The 18,600-nt window shown below is 34.7% G+C and overlaps 1 protein-coding gene across 7 annotated transcripts in view; it reads right to left on the bottom strand.

The window, feature by feature from the left end:
• SLC16A7 (solute carrier family 16 member 7) overlaps positions 1-18,600 on the bottom strand; it is an 89,420-nt gene that overhangs the window by 9,413 nt on the left and 61,407 nt on the right. For all 7 annotated transcript variants that reach the window (XM_068934211.1, XM_068934219.1, XM_068934201.1 and 4 more), the window contains 2 exons: positions 3,287-3,430; positions 898-1,710 (listed from right to left, as the gene is read on the bottom strand). In XM_068934211.1, the coding sequence (XP_068790312.1) occupies positions 898-1,710; positions 3,287-3,430 (957 nt within the window). The remainder of the gene's footprint in view (positions 1-897; positions 1,711-3,286; positions 3,431-18,600) is intronic.

Genomic DNA, 18,600 nt, shown 5'->3' with positions numbered 1-18,600 from the left:
TACATTACAGGCATGTTGTAAATCACACTAATAGCATTACTAAATACTTATTACAAACTAACAGAAAATCCTTTAAGACTGTTTTCATCATCTCTGGCTCTAGAAGCACCAAAGTTATGGATACAGTCCAAGCTATTCACCTAGGCTCCCTTTAAGCTCCCTTTACACTCAGAAGAGAGGAATAGGCAACATCACCATCTTTCAAACTATGTAGGACGATTTACTCCCTGAATTACCTTACACATATCTATTGGCTATAAAAACAGGCTAAACATCTGGCTCCGACATGTAGCATGGAACGTGGGGCAGGGCACAACGCCCCACGGCACAGCGTGGCAGGGGCTGCTGGGGGGCCCCCTCCTTTCTGCCACCTCTTGATCGAGTTCTTGTGGCTAGACATAAAATCTTCTCTCTTTAGACAAACTCAAGGTGAAATTTTTAATTTAAACGAGTGTCCCTTTAGCTGCCATTAGGTTAGAGAAATTATACACCTCTGTGAGATCATTATGAAAACTGACCTAATAGAGTCAGCCTATTTGAGGAAGTAAGAGCTGTGTCGGCAAAGAGCAAGTGGAAGCGAGTACACGCAGACTGAGGCTGCAAAGTTAGCATTAAGTGCTACTAGGAAAATATGCATTTATCACCTGGATTTATTGGCCAGGTGAGATATGCTGTAAATCTCTCTATTGTGCATGCATACACTGTACACCTTCAGAGCTTCATGTGGATCTGAAGCTGTAAAGCGCTAAGATCACCAGTGTAGTGCAGTGCTATAGTATATGCGAAATCACAGAGAAAACATTACATAACATTAAGAACAATTTTTAAAATAATTCAGTACTAAATTGCAAATATACGCCGTGATGTCTGAAGAAATAAAATAAAAGAGATTCTTACCTCCTAGAGGAGGGCCTAGGAGAACAGGGCAACATTCCACTATAGTGACAAGTCCAACAGCGCTGGAAAATCTGGCAGCACCAACAAGGTCCATCAATGTCTCAAAAAGAACACTGCTAACCATTCCAAACGCAAACCCAAAAAATACAGAATATATCACCAAGCCAGTGTAATTTGTTGCCAGAGGGCACAAGATATGACAAACACCATTGTACAAGACAGCAAAACTAAAAAAGTACTGGATCTTTGGCCGGATAAACTTGGAGTTTGCTACAAGTCCCATCGAAGGCCTAGCAAACATATCTACAAAGGCTAAGATAGAGAGCAAAAAAGCAGCAGAATATTCATCAATTCCCTTGTGCTTGGCATAAGGAGCCAGGAATACAATTGGAGCGAAGAAACCAATAAACATAATAACATTTCCCGATAAATAAATCAGAAAACCTCTGTGTTTGAAGAGGGATAAATCTAGGTATTTATTCACAGCTTGCCAAAAAGACTTCTTGTTGTTTCTGTGCAAGGCAGAATCTCCTGTGCCTTTCTCAACATCTTTTTTCACAGGAGGAACAGATTTAGGTCCAACAGGTCTCATAAGTGATCCTGCCACACAGCAGTTCAAAAGAAGTCCTCCCAGAATGAGAAAACTTCCTTTCCAACCAAATGCATTAAAGAGGAATTGATTGAGAGGTGCCAATGTGCTTAGAAACACTGGACTTCCAGCCATGGCCAATCCATTAGCAATGGGACGCTTCTTATAGAAATACTTGCCAATCATGGTCAAGGCAGGCTGCAAGTTGAATGCTAAACCCAGACCTAAACAACACATAGAACACAGTATTACTGCATGTCACACACTAAAAATGTACCATACAATAACTAAATATATTTAAAAGGATCAATATACAATCCAGTGATTTTTAATGAAGATGATGAAAAGCAACCAGCATTAGCGAATGAAATACAGCTTCACTGCTTTCTAGGGGAGGTAATGCCAAGACTACGTCATGGTGGCATTCTGTCATTTCCTTCTGCAGCATTACAATAAAAGCTGAAACTTGTTGGCCTGTTTCAGTAATGACAGAGACAGTGGAAAGACAGAGGAATGGTGATATCAAAACCTTGACTACACCATTTTGGGTTTTACTAAGCTGTCACGCAATTCTCTCTTGGCTCATTTCACAAAAGTTATTAAATGTTACCTCAGCTACAAAGAATGTGAGCATATTTGAATACAAAAATCTCAGCTTTTATTTCCAGCCCTATTTAAGATTGAACTTGGGCACAAAAGTGGAGATTAAAATCACTAATGATTTGGGAACATATCCAGCTTCACTTCTACAGCTGTGGAAGTCACTACTAAAGGTGGAAGTGTGGTAGAAGAGGACAGGTATGGGAACAGACTGAAGGGTACTCCACACAGCAGCCGAGTGCTCAAACTGCACCTCTAGGCCTTCTCTCTCTAGTAAGATGTCTAGGCAATACGGGACAAGTAGCTATGTATTTGCATAGGAGAGAAATTTTCTTCTCTGACAGCCTCATTCCTCATCCCTGACCTTACTTTAAGACATAAAAAAAAAAGTGCTTTAAAGAACGGGCATTGAACAAAGAAATTCCTATATTCACTTCTACATAGTCCTCTTATGAAGAAAGATACGATATTCCTTGCATATAGGAACAAGTATTATCTAATTCATTTATTATCTGCTATTATTTGCCCTCTAATCTCACCTGCCTTCCTTATTCTGAAGAGATGGTTTAAAAAAAATGATAAAGAGGTTATTTAATTTACTGGCCTCATTATCCCTTTAGTTCATTGCCTTAGGTAATTTCCAGGCCTTCGATGATATATGAAAAACTTTATTTTGGGGTAGAATAGAATTTTAAACAGAAAGTTATTAAACTGAAAATTGTCATACTTTTCTATGAGATGGTATGCATGTACAAACCTACAGAAAGCTGTTACTAGGTTTAGCATTTTTACTAGAATTCTGCTAGCTTCTGCCACCCCATTTGAAGTGTAGCATGATTGAAGGCTAAAACAATGAATGTGAAATTCTATACAAATGACTGTAATAAGTGCTGTCACGATCCAATCAAGTTTTATACCGTAATTACAGTGCAGCGTGGAATAGTACATACATACAGCATTTACTGAATAAAATGATCAGCTGTTCCTGAAATATCCTAAGAAATAATTTAACATCATACCAGCTAATTTAAAGGATTAGATAGTTCAGGTAGCTGAAATGAACTGATCTTGCTATCTTCTTGGTTTGCACTGGCACAATTCTTTGCATAGTCGGTTCCTGGTCAGTAAAGCTCATTGGCACAACAGCATTAGAAATAATATAATATAATATAAACAATACATTTTAAACAGGACTCTTACCTCCAACAACGCCAATACATAGATAAAGTTCCAGGACACTATTGCAGAAGGAGGAAGCAATCATTCCAAATGAACACAATATACCTCCTGCTATCATCACAGGCCGGCTACCATACTTATTCACTAAAATGCTGCTTATGGGACCTGTTGGTAGAGAGAAAATACATTAACAGGTACTCCGTCATACATGTATTTATGTTTAGGACTGGTAAGAATCTGCTACTCTTGGTCCTTGAAAAAGCTCAGATGTTTCCTTACTGATTTGTCTAACAAATGTACCCTGTGAATTTGCAGATACATGCACCTGGATGTGGATATATTGCCTTCTTGACTATATATGTATGCATATGTGCATATATATGTATTTATATGTGTAGGTACGATATGTATGTACATATATATTTATATACACATATACACATTTAGTCATTGAGATGGATCAACAGATTAAAAGCATGAGACAAGCAAGAGGGGTTGTTACAGTTCGCAGAGAATCAATACTGAGATCAGTCAGTGGAAGTTTTGGAAGAGCAAGGGTTGAAGAATTTCAAGTATCAGGAAGACATCAAAACTCTAGTTAATAGAATAGGAGGAACTACTATTCTATTAGTAGACGAGGGGTAAATCCACGCACTGCAGATTATCCAGGCAGGCCAACTAATAACTAATCTTTTTAATACTGCAGCATGTCCAGGACCCTCATGTAAGATTATGCATGAACTTAAGAACGTTGTCAAATCAGAGTACAAATCTCTGGCCTCCGAGGCTCATTTTCCCTTATCTGATCTAGAAAGGAGTGTTAATGGGCAATAAGATGACTGTAGGTTGTCAGGCAAAACCTAAGATGCAGTTTAGCATGAAGATCTATAAAGTTTGAAAATATTGCTACAATCTGATTTTCAGTTTCAACTGCAGTTAAGTTTATAGTGCAATTATGTCCATAATAAACAAACAGCTAGTGTGCAATTTAGCATGACATGCATTATATGTTTTTTAAACGGCCATGACTACAATAGATGGTGTGCTGCATAACAAGATCAAGAGGGTGTCAAAGCTCTTTAGGTAAACTTACATGCCATCTGATTACACTGTATTTGGCCTGAATCATTACAAGTAGTCTTACTTTTGCAATACCTACACTTACCCAATACAAATATAAAAACACTCACAATAAAAGTAATAAATTTCAAACTGAAGATAAAACAGGCATCTGACATAAAATGAAATGTCAAGCACTACATTTGATTTCACTGCAAATCATTCACTGTACTGATTATAGTTTAAGTCTCTCACAATAAATATCTAAAGGAATAAATGCTAGAATTTCCATGTGAAAAACCCAAGTACAACTAAATTTAGAAGTGCATATTTCATAGATGTGGTATTATTTAGGCCTCACTATTTGAGTTACCTTAAGTGTATTGAATTTTTATTACGAATGTGTTGTAATGGTTGAATTATTATTTGCATATCTACAGCAAAAGTCTTAAACGCATGCGAAAAGATCAATTGTTAGCATACTCCCTTAGGGAACAGCGCTGCCCTCTGTCTGCCCATGATCCCTATAACTCTTCAATCCAGAGGTTCGTTCCAAATGAACTTGTTGGAAATGCAAAGATTTCAGTGATATTACAGCTCTTACAGCTTGTGTCTTCATTAAACAGCTTGGGTCCCAAGCAGTCGAGGGAACCACCTCTTTAAAAAAAGGGGGGGGGGAACTCCCTGGCCACTGATCACAGACAAATATGCACAGCTTTGTACTAGTAAAAGCACTGTATCTTCTTGTCCAGGTAGCTGTGCAGTCTAAAGTAGATAGGCGACAGAGAGGAAAAACAGAATAGCTATTGTCCTGGGAAGGTAAAGGCTGCTCACCCTGGACTGAGTGTGGCTCAGGTTGGAAACACATAAAGAGAAGAAATCAGGCTCTAGCTCTGCTGCAGTTTAAGCATAACTGCGTATTGAAAATCAACAGAACTTCCCCTTAAAAATCAATGGCATGGACTGGCCTACCAAATATACAACAGCCCAGAGATTTATTAAAAGACTTTAAATCACATATGAAACACCAAAATTATTAGCTGATAGCCGGCATTAGGAGATACCTAACACTTCTTTATTTCTATTTGGGGGGAACGACTGAGTAGGACAATAGTGATAAGGTGGGGCTTCCCCCTCCTTCAAGGCCATAAGAAGAGGCTACAAAACACGAAAGACTGACAAGTTATGCTCAAAGCACTGAACAAATATATCGTGCCTCCTTCTCCAGTCTTAATAAACTTTTGCTGAAGCAGAGTTTCAATCACCACTTTTTTTGATATATAAATATGTTTGAACAATCAATAGTTTGGCTCATATTTGAATTAAAAAGAAAGATTTTTTGAAATGTGTGTTTCTATTGGGTCAAAAAAAAAAAGTTCCTTGAATGCTTTATCTGACTCAAAGAAAAAATTTTGTAAATTAAATTTTAGAAAACTTTCTGGAAAAAAAGTTTTGATTGTTAATATTACTCAAAATATCCGCAATAACAACATGTCACTTCTAAAATGCTGGAAGCATTTGCAAAAGTGATCTGAATTCATAAAGGTTTGCTTCGCATTTGACATTTGACATTTGCTTAACATTTTGACAAAAAAAAACAGGAGTGGTAAATGTTGTCTTTCTGTAGTCACACTGAAAATATTCTTTTGCTGATCCTTAGAAAAAAAAATCTAGGAAAGAGGAGTCATAACAGAGGAAAATTTAGCTATATTATTTATAGATTTATTCACTAGAAGCAATGCCTTGAATTGTGCTCTTATATGAAGACTTAAATAATTATCCAGCTATTGAAAGACCTACTAGTAAACTGTTTCTTTTCTCATTAAGCATGGAAAAGCTAGAAGGATGGATATGAGACTCTGAAAAAGACGAGGGGTAAATCCACGCACTGCAGATTATCAAGTATTGGAAAGAGAGGAAAATCATTACAAAAGATTATTGTGCAATATTACTATATTGTTGATTTATTTTAAATAAAACTATGGATCAAAAAGGCAGCATTGTACAGGATTGACAAATATTTCAAATTTCAATCTCGGAGGTAAGATCTGCTGTAATAGTTCCCCAAAGTAGTACTAACTGTAATGAAAATACCACTATTTTTTAATATAGTTTCATCAAACCTTACTTCCTTCTCCTACTAAGTAAAGAAGACAAGGCAGGAAAATCAGCCTTTTTTGCTTGCTTGTTTAGGAGTTTTGAGGTTTTTCTACAGAAATGGAAAGTTTCATAGTATAATTCTTTCAGGGAGATAGCCTTGCAAACAGTTCCTTCTCAGAAACAAGAAAATTGCTCTGCTGATCTTAACTATAGCACTTAGGCCAGCACTGTAAGTTACAGCTTTTCAAGTCAAAGCATGTAATGTTAGCCTCACCTACACGGTATCCAGCTACCGAGAGGTCAAATACGGATGTATTGATTGAGGTAGATAGTGGGTGAATATACCAGAGGAAAGTCTAAGCTGTCTGATAAGTCCAAGCTCTGTACTTTCAAATGACCTAAAACTGGAATGTATTATGAATTGAAAGTGAATTGAACATTCTTTTAATTCTAGTATTCTCTTTGAGATTTTTTTTTTCAAGTTAGTGATATATATTTAGCACCACAGCTCCATTTCGCTTTTTCTTTGAGTATATTCCAGTATTTTGATTTAAAATTCATGCATCTGGAGAATTTTAATTGTTATATAAGCCACAAAGCTAGATTAAGCCAACTCCATAAGTCATCCAGGAACCCTTCAGACCTGATGACTAGACTAAACATTGTGTTGTAACTTCTGTGTATGTTTTTGATCTTGGAGTCTTACAAAGTGATGAACATTCATACTTCAGCATATATGCATCTACATAAATTGCAGCTGTTTGCATGTCTTCATGCCTTTTATAGCCATGCACAATTTTCTTTCGACATTGAACAGCTTCTACAATTATTTAAACCATGTTCACATGCCAGCATGTATCTATATTCCTTACATTTTTTCTTCTTGTTAGCCAAAGCAAGATTAAGCTGTTTAGGTAATGTATCACTGGCAAAATCATGCTATACATTAATTCAAGTTAATGCACTAAAGGACTGCTGGATAAGTGTGTTTACCCTCCTGAAGCCTAAAGTAACTACATAACAGATGTTAAGTTAGCAAGGGCCCACAAGAATACTTCCTCTGATTTCTCCCTTAGGTCCTACAAACCACCAGCCACAAAGACTATCCACTCCCTAAACCAGATTTAAGACCGTTATCATAACACACTAGCAGTTTCCTAGCTGTATTTTTGTTTCATATCTTTCTATTTGAGGTAATGATCAGACTTCCAGAAAAGGAGTCAGATAGCCGCTGTAAAAGGTGCCACTGAAGAAGAGGTTCAGGAGGGTCCGTACAGCATAACACAAATGGTTTAGAAGAAGGCAAATAAAAATAGAAGCTTTTCATGTCCTTCATCACATTTCAATGGAAGATGGCAAAAGTCATTTCAGCAACGTGAGCAGACATTGCTTCATTCATTTGGGACATGATTATGATGTTTTATACACAGCCTATAATAACGTAAATGACACCTATTTTTATGAAATTCTATTCTGATGGCAAAGTAAAACATTTAGCTGCACATCTCTATTAGGAAAATGTAAGGACTTTGACTAGCCTCTGGTGAAAACCAAGGCCTTTGGGTAAAAATATAATACAGTTCTTATAAACGAAAGTTATTATTTCTTAAAATAACAAAGGTAGCAATAATCTGTTTTCCTCTCACTTACAGATTTAACTTTTTGATCAGCATTTAAATCTTCTTTCTTCTGCTAAGCCATGCTGTTGTAAATTAAAAGCAATAAAAAGACTATATAACTGAAAAATAAGTAGCTGTATTTTGAGGAAATAATCATTTTTTTCTCTTAAAATATGCTTATTGTGCTAATATCGTCTAAACTGAATTTGAGTAGTAAAGTTCACTCTAAAGAAATGTATAGCTTGCTATTTTTGTGGAAACAGATGCAGGGCTCAGCCTAAGTACTGTAAATATAACATATTCAATATTTTTAATATTCTTTCTCATGCAGTTACATTCTCAGATACACACACACACTCAGGTACACATATCTATATAATTTGGAGGGTTTTTTGGAGGGGAAATATGCACTTCGAAAAGTGATCTGATTCTGCAGACAATGCAACAACTCTATATCTAATGTCTCTAAAAGCTTAAAGCATGCAAACCAGATAACAATATTTCCATTTCATAATACTTGGAGGAATTAATACTGGCAGATCAGTTTTAAGGCCACAAAATAGAATAAAGGAAGATTTATTTGGCATAAAATCCATATCTTGCTCAGCTCTCAGGTAGAATAACATTTAACAGCCCAAATGTATTAGGTACACTCCATTAATTTACAAGAGGAAGAGAATCTAGGACACTAGAATTCTTGCTGCCTTCTCTCCTTTCCATCATTTTTTTTCATACAAACTCGGAAAAAAAATTTCTCTTAGACAGTTCTTGCCTAAATAGGGAATGTTTTGTATGACAGATGAAAAAATGTTCTGCAATTTACATGTATAATAACTACTTAGAATGGTTATAACTGTAAGGATTGGCTTGTAGCAGCATCAAGCTGCCACAGAATGTCTTTCATTTCTATAATGAGATCATCTTCGGGTCTATTCTACATTTATATTCACTGAAGGAATTACAGCTTCTTTAAGAAGTACATATACTAGGTTACAGGTGTTTAATGCATTCTTCTTAGTTTGATTTCTTACTGCTATAATATATGATGCAATTAAAAACCCTTAATCTCTATACTTTAATTCACAGACAGTCAGTCTACTTATGCTTTATAATTGTCCTATCTATCTGCATTATCTATAGTATGGAACTAGACAGGAGTTAGCTTAATATAAATGTAATTTTCTAAACATATATTAACAATGAATACTTTATACGGTGTCATTAATCAAAAGCAACCTGAAATGACTCAATCTGAACAATATCACATTTTGCATAAACAGAAATCTTGAAAGAAGCTGAAAATAAATGCAATAATAATATTTGAAGTTGCATTAACGCAAGTTATCCTAAAGAAGTTTTAGAGTGTACCCTGCAAGTCAAACGATTTAAGCACAAGTACAATTTCACAATTTTGGCCATCTGCGCAGCAAAATCAATGCAGCTATCCATACGGGCTTGCTTTAGTTTTACTTTTGTTTCCTACCAGGCTTTAAAAGTCAGAGGCACTCTAAGCGTTAAAATTACGATAAACTGTTTGCTAATATCAGTCAGATTTTTTTTCTTCTTATACAAAATAAATAACTTATACATAATAAAGAAGTAAATACAAAATCCACTTACAGGAGCTGATTTCCTTTTTTGGCAGAGTCCCCAAGATTTTGCTGAAGTAGTCTTATCTTTTATTTTTAAATTACTCCTTCTACTACAGATGTTTTACACAAGTACCCAGTAATGCTAGTGGAACGTCATTTCTTGCATCCAGAGGAAAAGCAAATGAAAATTGATTCCAATAATGTTTTAAAGCCATCCATAAAAATATTCTGTTTTTCCCTAGCAGGACTAAGTCAAAACACTGAGTGTTCTCTGATGGTTTTACCTGTAGTTCAAAAGCCTTTAGACAAATAGTATTAATAGCCTGTATGTACATCTAAAGAAGGCTGGAGGGGACAGAAAAAAAAATGTATGAATTGGTAAATATTTAAATGTCATACAACTATTTTTGTATTATATTTCCATCACATTCCTGGGATTGGCTGTCTGCGTTCCTGACACATTCTGTGGTTTTGTATAACAGCAGCAAAAGTGACATCGTTCAACAATGGCTGTAAAGCATTCTCTACTTCCTCTGTGCTTTTGGCAGTATTTCTCCCCCCGCTTCATATAACATTTACAACTGGCTGCACTGATTTCATAAAATCAGATAATATAGTAACCTTGACAGAAAGCAAAGAGGAAAAAAAAATGTTTCTGCAATAAATATCACCAAAAAGAAAAGGTGAACATTGAGGTAGGGTAGCTAAACTACGAGCTAAGGTGGCTCAGCAGCCGAAAGCACAGCATGCTGGGGAGTAAGCACTCCGTCGTTAAACAGTCCATCACCCCCTGCTCATCACTTCTCCCCTTCCAACCATATTTCCTCAGTTTCATTATCTGGGATACACATATCCTCAATTTTATCCCATGAATTATATCAAGTTTTTATCTTTTGATTACTAGTGAGGATTGCTTTGACCTTCAGCTATTTCTTAGGAGTTTCACGAGAAAGAAAATAACCATGTGTGAGATAGCACGCAGGAGCCTGGGTCATGGCAGACTGCCTCAGCACACTGGTGGCTTCTCTAAAGTTTTTTCCCTCAAAGGGTTAGAGTTTAACTTTGAATTGATGTGCTCAAGTCAGTAAGATGCTCAAGTCACTAAGATATACGTCAGGCTCCAAGTATGAGCTGAGAGATGTCATTTTTCCTAAAATGTTCAGAAGAAAAATAAGTGATCAGCAGTGCTGATTTGTGCTCTGCATGTGTTGCTTTCATGTAGAAATTACAGATCCTTAATCTGTTCTTCTTCTGCATTGATACACCAGAACCAAGGGTAATATGTGTTTTGACTAAAGTTGTTGAATGGCTTACAGGTTTTTTCTTTATTTGCTTGCTTGCTTGCTGTTTTGTAAATGTGTATAGAGCCATGGACTACACAATTTAGAAAATTTAACTTCAAGTTAGTGAGTTCCTGCACATATTTCAATTTTTAAGTGTGAAAATTGCCCAGTTTTTAATCAAAGTGTATTCATGCTGATTGTTATTTGCATGGGTACATGTTGATAGTGGATATTAAATGTTTTGCATGATCTGCTATGGAAACTTTTTTTCATGAAAGGCTAATACAGATAGTCACAAAGCAGAAGATTTAAAATTGATTCATAACATTACTTTTCAAGCTAGCAATACAAAACCTCATAATGCTTAATCAGAAATAAGTGTAATTCTATAAGTTGCTAAATACTCAGCAGTTCTCAGAATGAGGTTCCATTTAAGGTCATTGACTTAAAAAAAAAAAAAAACTTAGAAAAAGAGTTCTGCTACAAAATTAATTGTTCAAATTTTGTATTGCCATATTTATTGTGAGAGAAGTCACGTGCCACACGTCACCACAGCATTTTTTTTCAACTTCACTTATGTTTGTACTCATATTAATTTCAGTATCACTTAGTAGGGTAAGGCACAAGAACAGGTATTTGCAAAAAAATAGGTATTTACACTTGGAAGAAAAGAAAGAAAGAAGGAAGAAGAAAGGAAGGAAAAAGTTAATGATGAGGTGGAACCAAAGTACCAATAAAAGAGAGGTATATAAATAGATACAATGTAACACCAGGCACATATTTTTCACAAAGTGGCCTGCATGCTTCTGTAATGGGGATCGCCAGAAATAGAATCAGCACATGATACATGAATTGCAAATGCTCTTCTTGGAAAACTGTTGTTTTCTTCTGAGAAAACTGTTGTTATAAGCTTGCAACTTAAGCAATAAATGTATCAATGTGATCATTAGAAAATTCAATGGCAAATGTAAGTACTTTTAAGATTTAATGAAAGTTTCCTGCAGAAGAAAATCTAACATTTTTTTTTTCCAGCTTATTATTTAACAGTAACTACTTTAACTCCTTTACAGCTTGTGTGCTTGTGTGAATATAAAGTTAACACAGATTTTTTTCAGACCTAAAACTGTGTTGGAGATTTCACCTAAATATTATTACTGGTGACATGCACAATGAACCTCTGCCACAACAGATTACTTCTCCTTTAAATGAAAAATCAAAAAAAGATCCTCTAATTTCACCTCTGTACAGTCAAAAATACAGGAAGGTTATATCAAAAATAAACTTCATCAAATTTAGATGCTTTTCAGAATTCCACCAGGGATTTCAGAAGGCATAACTCTAAGTATAGAAATACCCCAACAAAAATATTTAGCAATTTTATTGCAGAGGTCTCACCCTTTAAATATTATCCATTCCAGTGGGTGCTCGAAGGAAAGAAGTTTCTCTGTGTGGATGCTCCGAGGTGAAAGATTTAGTTCAATGTGGTAATATCTGCTTCTGGGCACTTGTACTGAAAGAAGCATCATATTTCTGAAAAGGCTAAAATTAATCCTAATTTGTCTACTTTCAGTGAATGATGGAAAATTAATACTAACCTGAAACTAAAGGCTAATTTATAGCTATCAAGTATTTATAGTAATTCTTTTATCTCTGAAATAATCTTACTAAAACCCTGTTAGGCCCAGACATAGATACTGCACACTCACGCAATAGAAAGATAAACACGGCCAAGATAGCAATATTTATTGAGAGGCATTCACTATAATGTAAACAAACAAATCTAACCGTTTGTTTATGATAACATTTATAATCTTTTTTCCTCATTTGGCTGTGGGACTTCTCATGATATAAATGGATTGTTTTATTCTGAAATAGTATAGAGTACTCATTTCATTCATATATGTATGTACGTGTGTGTAGGCGTGTGCGTGTGTGTGTGTGCTGCATCTGTTTACATATGTATGAACATATATATGTATGTAATATGTGTATGTATGTGTATATATATCTAATCTGGAAATGTCTGAACTCACTAGTGAGTTCAAATGACTTCAAAAGTTGCAACTAAAGGTCAACATACCGAAGACTTAGTTTTTGGTACATTGTGCCTTGCCAGAACATTTTTTAGCTATAAAACTCATAAAAACTCATAAAACTTTATTTTTTGCTAATTGTGTGAACGAGATTTCCAAACAATTTTTGTACATTCTGCTGTTAAAAAGGAAGGACAATTTTCATTATTGTTGCTATTCCTTAAACTGAAAGGAGAGAGAGAGGTTACAATACAGCACTGTCACAGCTATAATTATAGCAACTTGAAAGTAAGAGATATGGTGTTAATCTCAGAGCTAATCACTGGAAAACCAAACACAGCTAGCTAATATTAATTCTTCATAGCCATTTTCCTAACCCATGTTATTATCCAGTTACGAATATTTTCCTTGATTTTTTCTTTCTTCCTCTTTGGGCAACGACTGCCTTTTGCATGAATTTATGTGTGCACATGTGAACACAATATTCATAAGTGTTCACTGCTCATTGTTTCTTATTTATTATTCCCTATTATTGTTCATGATTTTTATACACCTTCTTAAAAATCTCTGGCTATTTTGCCTGGAAGCAAAACAAGATTTTTTTATTTAGACACCAAGCAGACATCACAGAGAGCAAAAAGTCAAAAGCAAACATTTTATGAACATCTTGCACAGATTACTGGTTCTTATGAATATAAGACATATTCTCTGCAACTCAGATCAGTTTGCAATAAAAAATTTGCAAAAATATATATATATATAAATATTATTCAGATAATGCATTCACTGTGAAAAATTCAACCAATTCTAGTTAAAGTTAATATTGCCATCTGGATTTCCCTGTCTTCTACAAATTGACCATCATATTAATAGTCTCACAACAAGTATCCCTTCTTTTTTTCCCTGTACATCATCTTACAGGCATTTTTTCTTCCAAAATAATATTATATCCAACTTGGAAATTATTCCTTATATAATGCTACAGGTAACAACATGTAATTTTAGAGAAAGCACAAGATGCATGGAATTATGTATGTCCACTGTTTAGTTATTTGCTTCTTCATTATTTTTATTTTCTTCTTTCCACTCCTTTCTTTATCATAGTCTTAACTTTATTCTAGTCTTAACTTCACACTGCTTAATTAAACTTTAAACTGAAAACACTCAGTATACCTGTGATGTTTCTATGGACCATTTACTGTGAATTATAGACTATAAGCGGATCATTACATCTCATCTGCATATTCAGAATATATGCAACTAGAAATATAAATCTGGATGTACTTATAACTTCAAAGCATCCTGAGAAGTCATCATATTTAGATCATTACCAATAACATTGTTAGATTATTTCCAAATGTAGTCTACCACTTCTTGCAGATAACTATCCATATGTGAAAGACATCATCTGCTAAGCACATGTGGTACTTAAGAGGCATACTCATGGATTGTAAATGTTAGCTTAGCAGTGAGTCAGAGATTTGCCTCATTATTTCTGGAAAACGCACAAAGTTGTTCATATGGTGATACAATGCCTGCATCTAAATAGCGTACCTGGCAACTGTAGCTTTAATTGGGAGATCCTGCCGATTGCTCAGCCTTCGAAACAATGTTTTGATGTCTCTCCTTTTAAATCTATTATGAATTTAGCTGGCTCACAAATGATTAAAGGATTCTGTCAACAAGATTATTTTTTCTTACCTATCTGAAGAAAATATTGCTAAAATAATAATAAAATTCAAAACAAGGGACTACATTTTAATATTGTCATCTGTGTGAGTCTAGAGAATATTGGAGGAAAGGAGAAGGTAGAAAGGCAAAGGTAAAGGCAAAGGAAAAAAAATCACTCTACTAGTAAAATCAAAATGTAGAGCCAGGTCTGCACCTCATGTAAATCATTGACTATTCTCTGAATTCAGTAAAGTTAAACCAGTTTATACAAGTTGGGGGTGTGTTTTTTTGTCTTTTAATTTAAATTCAGGTATTTGAGGTTCAAAGACAGCGTTTAAGACGGGAACTGAACACATTCATTAGGTTTTGGCACCTAAATTATTTAGAATGCAAACACAGGCAATAATAGTACATTAATGGAATAATGCCAGGCATAGAACTTGCATTTTCCCCAGTATTTCGTAAAAGAGGAGACAGAGTAAACCTAAGGGACAGGATGGGGAAAGACAAAAGTAAATCCAGCTGTCAACTCAAAGCAAGAATCCTTCTCCGCTTTGTTTCTTCACTTTTGTTTTCTCTTTTCAGACAACTGAAAAAGTGAGATGTATGGATATTGAGAAAATCTCTTTTAATTACAGAATGATATGTAAAGGTGGCATTGAATATTTTCTCTTTTGGGTCAAAAAGACTAAAAGCAGGATAAACTGCTTTAAATAAATAGCAGTATAAGCTGCTTTAAAAAGTATAAAAAGTAGTATAAACTTCTTTAAATAAATAAATTCATTCATAAGAATGAACTTATTCTCTTCCTCCTAGTCCCGTACTTGCTTCTCCTTAACTTCTCAAGATTATTCAGTCCTTTAACAGCAAAATGAACATGTCTGAGAGTAATGTCCTGTCCAATAGAGAGCTGAAAGAGAAAATAGAAGATATATCATATTTATTATCTATATGGTAAGTGAGTAGATGTCAGTTTATCTTTGTGTTTTCCCATATCCATCTCATCTACTTTTCATCACTGGAGTCTTTTTAGAGACCCACAAACATATCTCTTCAAAATATATGACTTCAGTAAAAATATTGCTATGGACACACTTTTAGATTTCCATGTATGAAAGGAGCTTCACATGATGAGTTTTTCAATCTTTGAGTCATTTCCTAGGTATGTTCACACGCCATTTCTTCTGCGGGCTGGATCAACACATACCCCTTCCATGGACTGCAATCAGCCAAAACATTGTAACTTCCTCTAATGAGAGGGAAAGTATGCTTTCCCCTATAAAAAGAGTATTTCATAAAATATGACCAAGTAAGGAAGACTAATGAAAAATGAGTAGAGGAAGCCTGGGATTTAACCAGTGGAAAAAAGATATTATCACAGAGTTGGGCAAAAGTATTTATAGCGTGTACTAGAAAGGAAACAACATGCATAATGTTATCTCTACCGCCCCTTCCCTTACAGCAGCAGAGGATACATCCCCATGACTTCTGAATATGGGGGGGAGGGGGAAGTCTCGTTCAAGTTTGGTCATAGGAATAGGAAAATATTTGAGCCCTGCTGAAAAAAAGCAACATTCAGTGACCTAGTGCCATCTTATTGTACTTGCAGGCATTATTTTTGTGGCTACTGAAACAGGCATATTTTCTTACCTGACATCGAGAAATAAAACAAGCTACCACTGGCAGAAGCCTTATTCTCCATGAACTAATCTAAAGCAGCTTACTTCTAATGGCTGCAATGCCTCATAAATTCAAAATAAATTAGTTGCCATTAAAATACAGGCTGCTTCTGATTTGCAATACAGATGCTGCCTAGACATCATGTGTTTCTGGAGCCACCTTTCTTCTGAGGAGTTATGCTGATACTCTTCAGCCAGAACATATAAAAATCATCCAGTGAAATATACCCTCCTCTGCGAAGATTTAACATGTGTGCTTGTGATGAGAATATTACTTAGGTTTACTAGTAAAAGAATTATTTTCTTCCCACAGAAAGAACTACGTTTCTCTAGTAAGATTTAATACATCTAACTGAGAAACAGTTGGTTAGAAAGTTGACTGATCCAGGCAATATGTATATGGGAACACTTTGTCAAGTGAATTTTTTATAACTCAAGGAGAAATGATCAAAAACATGATAATGACATAAATTTATTCCTTTTTATTAATCTCACATCCCACTTCAGCTCTATCTCTCTGTGAGCATAAGGTCAAATGCTTTGTACGCAACTTACTGCTTATGTTTGAGGAAGTAAATATGCAAAGCGTCTAAATGAGAATGGCAATGATTCACATATGTTTGCACACTCTTTGCATATGTATAAATTACGGCACACTGTGAAAGACAAGAGAATGTCTCCCATGTAAATTAAGTTTGTGATGTTCTATTTGATTTTTAAGGAACGATACATAAAATTGGAACTAGCATTACATGAAACTTTCTTATACTTTAACATCCATTTTATTCCCAAGCTGATTATATTTTCCATAAATTTATAGAAAAATTAGAATATGTTAATCAAAATTATTGTTGAGTCCATCAGCTCTTACAGCCATCTGTAATGCTGATTACTTTGTCTTCCGTGTGAGAATCGTGCAATTTCAAATCATTACCACTGAATGTTCTGTTACGTAGTGTGTTGCTTCAGCAATTATATAGAAGAAGGCGTATAGTTAGGGTCCCTTGTTCTACTCAAGCCACTTTGCAGTACTGGAACTCTGCGGAATACAATAAATTAACTTTTCACTTGCACCAAATTTAAGACCTATAGCTAAAGTCAAATTGCACTGTGTACTTAGATTTTTATTTTAAAACTTTACATTTTAAGGTCTCTGAAACAAAGGTTAGAAATAAACTGGATTAACAATTAACTGTTGCTAATGAGGTCAGAAAAACATATTTATTTTAAGTATCATGTTAAGAAGCAAGTCTCCAGAAGATTCTTTAGAAGGAGACTTTTTACTTAAGTAAATACTCCTTAAGTACTCCTCTCATTTCTTTATATATATCCCCTAAAATGCTGCGGTTTTTAAAGAAGGTAGAAATTTCCTTTTTCCCCCCTAAAAGTAATAGCAAAAATCAAATTGTTTTATAGCTCCATGCTAAACAAATAAACAAGAAAACAACACACATAAACCTCATTAGATAAGGTGAAGTATTTTTTTAATAAATACCTTTTATTGGAAAAAATCCTTTCAATAAGTAAAAAATGAAATATGAAGCACAGATAAGCTTACTGATAGCTAAGTCATATCAAAAAGTTTAATCAAATGATTATCTAAATAAAGTGAATAGCTCCAGTTTTCCTCAAATACATCCTCACAGCTAATGTTTATTTCGTCTGTATTTTCTTATGGGGAAAAGATATTAATCATTTATAGATAATACAACGCTAGGTCATTTAAAGGTTGATACAAATAAAATGGGATTTTCATGAGTACTTCTGGAATTACTTGAAAACAGTGAAGATATATGTTCACACGACCTCGATATTACAAATGCCTATGCATAAACATATACATATATATAAATAAACATTTGTATATATACAAAATATAAACATATGTTTATATGTTAACTTTAAGCAGATGAGAAATTTATCTTAACTTTGAACTTGATGGGCTCATTTAAGTATTCCATGATTAGCACCATCGTGCCCATACTTGGAAGGGAGTTGCAGGCAGTTATTTTACATGTCTTTGATAAGAGCATAACATTGCCAATGAAAAGTGTCATTCATCACTATGTATATGAATAGATCTATTGTAAATTTTCCTGCTGTCATCTTTTATTTTTTCCAGTGCCACTAGCCAAACTATGACCCCAGAATACTTGGCTATAAATTCCAGTAAGACCTAAAATTCACAGTATGTTGCACATGACCTGAACTTCTTTATCAATGAAGTATTTATATGCTTGTGTTAGTTCATTTCTTTTACTGCATTTTGCTGGGCAGATATCCAGTGGAAAAAAAAATA

The sequence above is a fragment of the Struthio camelus genome, chromosome 1, assembly GCF_040807025.1.
Source record: "Struthio camelus isolate bStrCam1 chromosome 1, bStrCam1.hap1, whole genome shotgun sequence".
Taxonomy (NCBI): Eukaryota; Metazoa; Chordata; class Aves; order Struthioniformes; family Struthionidae; genus Struthio; species Struthio camelus.
This window is presented reverse-complemented; position numbering and strand designations above follow the sequence as displayed.